Source organism: Mytilus trossulus, chromosome 10, assembly GCF_036588685.1.
Source record: "Mytilus trossulus isolate FHL-02 chromosome 10, PNRI_Mtr1.1.1.hap1, whole genome shotgun sequence".
Taxonomy (NCBI): Eukaryota; Metazoa; Mollusca; class Bivalvia; order Mytilida; family Mytilidae; genus Mytilus; species Mytilus trossulus.
The window spans coordinates 1,596,925-1,606,316 of NC_086382.1; the positions used below are offsets into that span (position 1 = coordinate 1,596,925).

Here is a 9,392-nt window from a genome sequence, read left to right on the forward strand (position 1 = left end):
AACTGTAGTATTGCCATTACGTTTCTATTAAGGCGACATTGTATGTAAATGTATGACAATAATATATTAATGTCTACTTATAAAGACTTGATATGGGATACCATTTTATTTAGACATTTATTGGTCGAAAATCTCTACCCGAAAGCACGGGCCTTAACCTATACCTAGTTAACGAAATTCCATTCGCAAATGGACCTTAAGCAATTGTACCCGACACTCTCCGCTCTAAGAAAGTACATCGAGTGCACTATACATTTGTGAAGATGGACGGAGTAAACTCGAACCTCTACGATAAGACTGGTCGTAGGGTTGAAGTATAATCTTCAATGGGAAATGTCAACAAACTATTAATTGACCTATATCAGATCTATACTAGTGTCTGTTTAAGATGTAATGGATAGCAAATCAATATCTTTTCTTAAAAAGGGCATTTTATGAGGGCACTGGCAACTGTCAGAATAGTATTGTTACATTCATAATTAATCGGTTCCTCATCCAACCCTGCATTCCAGTAATTAGTCTCCAATGTAACAATGTAGCAATAACATTTTCTTATTGTTACATTTCAATGTTACCGTAGCCAGCGCCTTTTATAAAACCTATAGCTCTAAGGGTATTTTAAGAGTTACTGAGAATAATAATATAAAAAGATGATTAAGAGGTCTTACCTTGGGATTAATGTTAGACACACGTGAAACCGACAGTAACGGAGCTGATAAAGAAACAGGAGGCAACTGAACCTCCTCAAATCTAGCTGGCTTCATTGGTGATGGTGTTTCATACGCTTTACAAATGTCTGTAATATTGGTTTTCCAAGGAGTAACACTTGTGCCTCTCACAGTAATAACAGTTGAACGAGACGTTGTTCCCGTTGATGGCGAGTCACTGACGGCAGAATCCCTGAGGTTCATCGGAGATGGACCTTTCCATAATTTTCGTCTTATTCCATATTTCGGACTATGTTGAGGTCCATGCGAACATAACCATCCAGATTTATCAACTTTTGCCTTCGCAGGAAGTGGCTTTAGCGGAGAATTCTTCTTTAACACATTATTCGTTGTTACGTTTTCAACGAATGTGTTAGCCGGTTGTATTAATTCCATATCAAAAATATATCCCGAATCGATTTAAATCTAAACGGAAAATCCAAACGTAAAGATAATTTTCTTAAGACATAGAATGTATATCTATTATATTCCGAAGTGACAGGAGGGATTAAAATATATCTGCAAAATCGATTTCAGGTAGTTGTACATTGTCAACATTTCTGTATGTCGATTTCGCCATTATGAAATTAACAAACAAAGTCTTATATGCATTAATTTAAATATTTCTTTTCGAAGTGTAGATAATCCGTATTTATGTTGGCATGTGTATTGCAACATACGCATGCGTCAACTTCCCTTTCATGATAGAAAAGTGTTCACAAAGAGGGATTAGTTGTTATTGATTCAAGGAGCTTTTAAATTGAATAAAAACTAATATTTGAATAATAAAACAACAATTAAATTTACTTTTTACATTCGTCAGATATAGAAATGTACAAACTAAGCTTATTTGATGGAATTATACCGTTTTAAATTGCTTGAATAGAATTTTTTTGGTTGTTGACTTTTAAATGCATTATTATATCCATAAATTCCGACCGACCGTGTCAATTTATACATACTTAAGATGCATATTGTTTAGTTTTCACTTATATATTATACAAATAAACAAAATAAATGACTCTCCTTGACTTACGAGGTTTACAATACGTAAATATAATTATAAACCCACCAACAACTGATCGGAGGATGGATGGAAGACAGTTTCTAGTCTAGTAGCAAATTGTACCATGGGTCATTGGGGCAGCGAAAGAAAAAAACCGAAAAGACAAATTATATAGTTGAAAAAACACAAAAACTAAATATTGAGCATCATGGACACTACCCTAAGCAGAGAGAGGGGGACTTATTGCCCCACAAGGGTCGTCAGTTCTTTCTCCAATAGTGTGCAAACTAGTGACAAATCAAAGGGGACGGGTCGAAAAAAGATTGTTCTGACACAACATCGTAAAATGAAAACAAAATAGCTGAAAACCCGAATTCGGGTGAATGACTTTCTTGTTGTATTGAAGACCCTTCATACGTTTTTTGCTCTATTTTTTTTTTCGGATTGTTGTCTTTTGGACACATTCTCCAATTCCATTCTCAATTTTACAGAAACGCTGGGGCTTTTTTTTTATCCATTACGGACAATTTTGCCAAGGTTCTTTTCCTCTTTCCCTGGATCTGCTATACTGACCACAACTCCTTTTCGTAAATTACTTTTGCGATAAGTCACATTGTGATAAATCAGCATGCATACACTGGTGGGTCAAATATAAAAACATTTCTAAACTCTACTTAAATCATCTCTAAACTTTTCTTTAATCATCCCTTATTTTTATTAACTATTTATTTACATTGTATCACAGATCAAATTTATTCGGTCATTGTTTATAAATTTGTGTTACTGTATATACGTTTTTTTGATTTACTAGTAGTTAAATTATTCCAATTGATTTTTTATAATATGTCTTTCCATTTTGTAATGCTATACTACTGTTTCAGAAAAGGGGGAAGGTTTGGTACCATTGAAACGTTTAATCACGCTGCAATTGTTTGCACCTGTCCTTAGTCAGAAATATAATGTTCACTGGTTGTCTTCTGTTTATGTGGTTCATAAGTGTTTCTCGTTTTTCGTTTTTATATATATTTCGCCGTTGGTTTTACCGTTTGAATGGTTTTACACTCGTAATTTTTGGGGCCCACTGTAGCTTGCTGTACGGTGTGAGCCAAAGCTCCGTTTTGAAGGCCGTATCCTGACCTATAACGGTTTACTTTTACTATTTTTTACTTCGATGGAGAGTTGTCTCATTGGCACTCATACCACATCTTCCAATATGTATCTCTAAACTCTAGCCATTACACATGCATAACTTGGTCGAATATGGATGAATCCTTATGGATTTTACAGAAAGATTAATAGTCCTAAAAAAAATATCACAACAGAAAACTCTTCACATTAATACTAAAAAAGAAGGCGATTGAACAATTATTATAGTATAAAAATCATCTTGTATTTCAAAGAACAGTATAAACAGCACATCCATAAATGTGAAGATTTGTTAAAATACGTGTTACATCCTCTAAATCCCCTTTCCTTATTATTGTCGGATCTAAAAGGGGTCTAGGGGTAGGAACTCCCTTTTAACGATCAATGATAGCATATGGTTGGAACTCCCCCCCCCCCCCCCCCCATTATCCTGGCACCCTCTGCACTTTAAAAATGCACAGATATCAAGAATTAGATCTAAAACGAATATCATCTCATAATATTGATCAAGTTCGCTAACCATGCATACTAAAAATATAAAAGAAAGTACATTACTGATGTATAATGATTGTATTTTTTATTGTCGGCAAATTTTAATAGGCCCCATGCAAGTGCAGATACAGCAGTTTTAAAAGAAACGTTCAAATAACATGAATAATTAAAAAGGAAAAAAAACAAAAAAAAAAACAATAAAAACTAGTATCTCAATTGTTTGTAAAACAATTGAAAGGTCTTTCCTGTAAAAGTGATGTTTTCGTAATGTTCTTTGTACGACCTTTCGTTCGATATACGACAATCATACCTTCTGTAACTTTTCGCTTTTTACACTTAATGACCTCATCCGCCTACATTTTTTAGATCGGAAGTATGATATATGTAACACAGGGTAGATGAGCTTTCATTTGATATGCGACAACGCCATGTTTTAAAAAGTTTGATTTTTGCACTTAATAACCTCATCCAACCAATTTTTGGAGGTTGGGAATTTGATATTTCAAATGTATACATCATGACCTTTCATTTGATATACAACAACCCTATCGTAAAAGAAAATTTATTTTTTGCACTCAATGACCCCATCCAACCAATTTTTGGGGGACGTCAATTTGAAATTTGAAATGTACGCTTTATGTTCTTTCATTTGATATGCGACAACCTTACCATCTGAGAAATTTGAATGTTTGCACTAAATGACCCCACCCTTCCTCCTGGGATGAAAAGGGGGTTTAAAATTTTCATTTTTTAAGTAGAGTTTATTAAGACCTTCAATTTGATATATCAGATGACCCCATTTGACAAAGTGCAAATAATGATGCAATATCAACTATATTAATAGAAGTTATGAAACTTACAAAGTCAATGCAAAACATGAAAATTTCAAATTGATTTTTTGGTGTTTTTTTCCATGGAATGTTTTTGGTATTTGGTCAAACACATAACTATGTCAACCTCTTCAATTTCTAAAACATTTTTCGTGGTAAGCTCTTGATGATTCAGAAATACATGCCTCCGCTCGCAAAACTTCAAACTGCATTATCTCTAAAACGACAATAGATATCTCAAATCTGTTAAATAGTAAATGATCTACAGTTGAAGGACAACATTATAGAAAAAGAACTGGGACAATTTCAAAGTTCACCAAGGTCACAATTAATCATCAAATATATGATGCAATACAAAACTTGAGAACCGGAAGTCGTAGAGACATGGGACTATCACCATTCAACTCAGGACCACTTGACCTTTCAAATATCACAATGTCAAGGTCATAGTATAATGTGAAGGTCAAGGTAAAATTTCATCATGACCTGACATTGACCTCAAATTGAAGGTCTTGAACTACTGATCATCTTTGCAGTTTATAGTAGGTTGATATCTGTTACCTTTAAAAAGATATACACACAATATTATACTTTTAAGAATCATCCCGTCTTAACTTTTGAACAGACAGTCGGACATTTTTGGGCTTTTTACATAAAATGTAGAGCTCGTCGAGAGGAACATTTTATACGCTGTAAGTATGCAGCAAACTCTTATCGTTTTCTTAATATGCAAGCTTTAAATTGCAGCGTAATTTTTTTTTGCACTTGGTGACCTTTGACCTTGGATGCAAATTGAAGTTCACATGAACTTAAGATTATTGGTGTAGGTCCCAAGTCTTTACGACTTCCGGTTCTCGAGATACAATTTTTCAAAAATTGTGTATATTTTTTCAAGGGAAATAACTCCTTATAAGGGCTAATAACAAAATAATTTTATATGTTCATTAACATTGCCATCTGTTCTTGTACATGTTGCCGTTTTCAAATCGATTCTATCTCATATACTTTTTGAGAAAAATGCAAAGGAAAGAAATTGTTTCAAGGTAATATAACTCTCATAAGGGGCAATGAAATCCTATTCAACCTCATATGGTAATACATCATGATGGGATCTACTTATTGTCCAAATAATGTCATGATATCTTCAAAAACAACGAGGGGGTGCCGTGTTGAAAAAAAACAAAAAAAGGGAGATAACTTCTAAAGAGGATGATGAAATCCTTAACAGGGTCATTTGGTAATACTACATGGTGAGGTCTATCAATGGTCCATATTTGGTCTTGGTAACTTTAACAGAAAGAAGGGGCGGGCATGTCAAAAAAATGTTGGAAGAAAAAAAAGAAAAACTAGTATCTCAATTGTTTGTAAAACAATTGAAAGGTCTTTCCTGTAAAAGTGATGTTTTCGTTATGTACTTTGTACGACCTTTCGTTTGATATACGACAAGCATACCTTTTCAAACTTTTCGCTTTTAACACTTAATGACCTCATCCGCCTACAGTTTTGAGATCGGAAGTATGATATATGTAATACAGAGTAGATGAGCTTTCATTTGATATGCGACAACGCCATTTTCTAGAAAGTTTGATTTTTGCACTTAATAACCCTATCCAACTAATTTTTTGAGGTCGGGAATTTGATATTTTAAATGTACACATCATGACCTTTCATTTGATATACAACAACCCTATCTTTAAAGAAAATTTATATTTTGCACTCAATGACCCCATCCAACCCATTTTTGGGAGACGTCAATTTGAAATTTGAAATGTACGCTTTATGTTCTTTCATTTGATATGCGACAACCTTACCATCTGAGAAATTTGAATGTTTGCACTAAATGAACCCACCCTGCCCACTGGGATGAAAAGGGGGTTCAAAATTTTCATTTTTAGGTAGAGTTTATTTAGACCTTCAATTTGATATATCAGATGACCCCATTTGACAAAGTACAAATAATGATGCAATATCAACTATATAAATAGAAGTTATGAAACTTACAAAGTCAATGCAAAACTTGAAAATTTCAAATCGATTTTTTGGTGTATTTTTCCATGGAATGTTTTTGGTATTTGGTCAAACATATAACTATGTCAACCTCTTCAATTTCTTAAACATTTTAAGTGGTAAGCTCTTGTTGATTCAGAAATACATGCCTCCGCTCGCAAAACTTTAAACTGCAGTATCTCTATAACGACAATAGATATCTCAAATCTGTTAAATGATAAATGATCTACAGTTGAAGGACAACATTATAGAAAAAGAATGTGGACAATTTCAAAGTTCACCAAGGTCACAATTAATCATCAAATATATGATGCAATACAAAACTTGAGAACCGGAAGTCGTAGAGACATGGGACTATCACCATTCAACTCAGGACCACTTGACCTTTCAGAGATCACAATGTCAAGGTCATAGTATAATGTGAAGGTCAAGGTGAAATTGCATCATGACGTAACATTGACCTCAAATTGAAGGTCTTGAATTACTGATCATCTTTGCAGTATATAGTAGGTTGATATCTGTTACCTTAAAAAAGATATACACAAAATACTAGATTTTTAAGAATCATCCCGTTGTAACTTTTGAACAGACGGTCGGACATTTTTCGGTTAATAATATAAAATGTAGAGCTCGTCGAGAGGAACATTTTATACGCTGTATGTATGCAGCAAAGTCTTATCGTTTTCCTAATATGTAAGCTTGAAATTGCAGCGTAATTTTTTTTTGCACTCAGTGACCTTTGACCTTGGGTGCATATTCAAGGTCACATGAATTACAGATTATTGGTGCAGGTCCCAAGTCTCTACGACTTCCGGTTCTGAAAATAAAAAAATTCTAAAACTGTTCACAATTTTTCAAGGGGAATAACTCCTTATAAGGGTTAATAACAAAATGATTGTATATGTTCAATAACATTGCCATCTGTTCTTGTACATGTTACCGTTTTCAAATCGATTCCGTCTTGAATACTTTTTGCTAAAAATGTAAAAGAAAGAAATTGCTTCAAGGGGACATAACTCTCATAAGGGATGATGAAATCCTTAGCAGCCTCATATGGTAACATATCATGATAAGATCTAGCTATTGTCCAAATAAGGTCATGATATCTTTTAAAACATTTAAGGGGGGCCATGTTGAAAAAAATCAATAAAAGGGAGATAACTTCTAAAGGGGATGATGAAATCCTACAAAAGTTCATCTTGTAAAAGTTCATGATGAGGTCTATCGATGGTCCATATTTGGTCTTGATAACTTCAACAGAAAGGGGAGGAGGCCTTGTCAAACAAATGTTGGAAGAAAAAAAAGAAAAAGAAACTAGTATCTCAATTGTTTGTAAAACAATTGAAAGGTCTTTCCTGTAAAAGTGATGTTTTCGTAATGTTCTTTGTACGAACTTTCGTTTGATATACGACAAGCATACCGTCTGAAACTTTTCGCTTTTTACACTTAGTGACCTCATCCGCTGACATATTTGCGATCGAAAGTATGATATATGTTACACAGGGTAGATGAGCTTTCATTTGATATGCGACAACGCCATGTTCTAAAAAGTTTGATTTTTGCACTTAATAACCCCCATCCAACTAATTGTTGGAGGTTGGGAATTTGATATTTCAAATGTACAAATCATGACCTGATATACAACAACCCTATTGTAAAAGAAAATTTGTCTTTTGCACTCAATGACCCCATCCAACCATTTTTTGGGGGACGTCAATTTGGAATTTGAAATGTACGCTTTATGTTCTTTCATTTGATATGCGACAACCTTACCATCTGAGAAATTTGAATTTTTGCACTAAATGACCCCACCCTTCCACCTGGGATGAAAAAGAGGTTTAAATTTTTCATGTTTAAGTAAAGTTTATTGAGACCTTCAATTTGATATATCAGATGACCCCATTTGACAAAGTGCAAATAATGATGCAATATCAACTATATAAATAGAAGTTATGAAACTTACAAAGTCAATGCAAAACATGAAAATTTCAAATTGATTTTTTGGTGTTTTTTTCCATGGAATGTTTTTGGTATTTGGTCAAACACATAACTATGTCAACCTCTTCAATTTCTAAAACATTTTTTGTGGTAAGCTCTTGATGATTCAGAAATACATGCCTCCGCTCGCAAAACTTCAAACTGCATTATCTCTAAAACGACAATAGATATCTCAAATCTGTTAAATGATAAATGATCTACAGTTGAAGGACAACATTATAGAAAAAGAATGTGGACAATTTCAAAGTTCACCAAGGTCACAATTAATCATCAAATATATGATGCAATACCAAACTTGAGAACCGGAAGTCATAGAGACATGGGACTATCACCATTCAACTCAGGACCACTTGACCTTTCAAATGTCACAAGGTCAAGGTCAAAGTATAATGTGAAGGTCAAGGTGAAATTTCATCATGACCTGACATTGACCTCAAATTGAAGGTCTTGAACTACTGATCATCTTTGCAGTTTATAGTAGGTTGATACCTGTTACCTTTAAAAAGATATACACACAATACTATACCTATAAGAATCATCCCGTCGTAACTTTTGAACAGACAGTCGGAATCTTTTGAGCTCAGTGTATAAAATGTAGAGCTCGTCGAGAGGAACATTTTATACACTGTAAGTATGCAGCAAACTCTTATCGTTTTCTTAATATGCAAGCTTGAAATTGCAGCGTAATTTTTTTTTGCACTTGGTGACCTTTGACCTTGGGTGCAAATTAAAGGTCACATGAACTTAAGATTATTGGTGTAGGTCCCAAGTCTTTACGACTTCCGGTTGTCGAGATACAATTTTTCAAAAATTGTGTATATTTTTTCAAGGGAAATAACTCCTTATAAGGGTTAACAACAAAATGATTGTATATGTTTATTATCATTGCCATTTGGTCTTGTACATGTTGCCGTTTTCAAATCGATTCTATCTTGAATACTTTTTGAGAAAAATGTAAAAGAAAGAAATTGCTTCAAGGGGAGGTAACTCTCATAGGGAATGATGAAATCCTTAGCAGCCTCATATGGTAACACATCATGATGAGATCTTACTTTTGTTCAAATAAGGTCATGATATCTTTTAAAACATTTAAGGGGGGGCATGTTGAAAAAAATCAATAAAAGGGAGATAACTTCTAAAGGGGATGATGAAATCCTACAAAAGTTCATCTGGTAAAAGTTCATGATGAGGTCTATCAATGTTCCA

The 9,392-nt window shown here is 33.8% G+C and overlaps 1 protein-coding gene across 10 annotated transcripts in view; it reads right to left on the reverse strand.

The window, feature by feature from the left end:
* The window catches only part of LOC134686708 (uncharacterized), a 44,024-nt gene extending 42,631 nt beyond the window's left edge, over positions 1-1,393 (reverse strand). For 5 of the 10 annotated variants that reach the window (XM_063546403.1, XM_063546408.1, XM_063546402.1 and 2 more), the window contains exon 1: positions 669-1,389. In XM_063546403.1, the coding sequence (XP_063402473.1) occupies positions 669-1,103 (435 nt within the window). In that variant the 5' untranslated portion in view covers positions 1,104-1,389. Of the gene's footprint in view, positions 1-668 lie in introns of all 10 variants that reach the window. The other 5 variants (XM_063546404.1, XM_063546413.1, XM_063546401.1 and 2 more) reach the window with 2 other exon arrangements.
* Between the last annotated feature and the right edge of the window lie 7,999 nt (positions 1,394-9,392).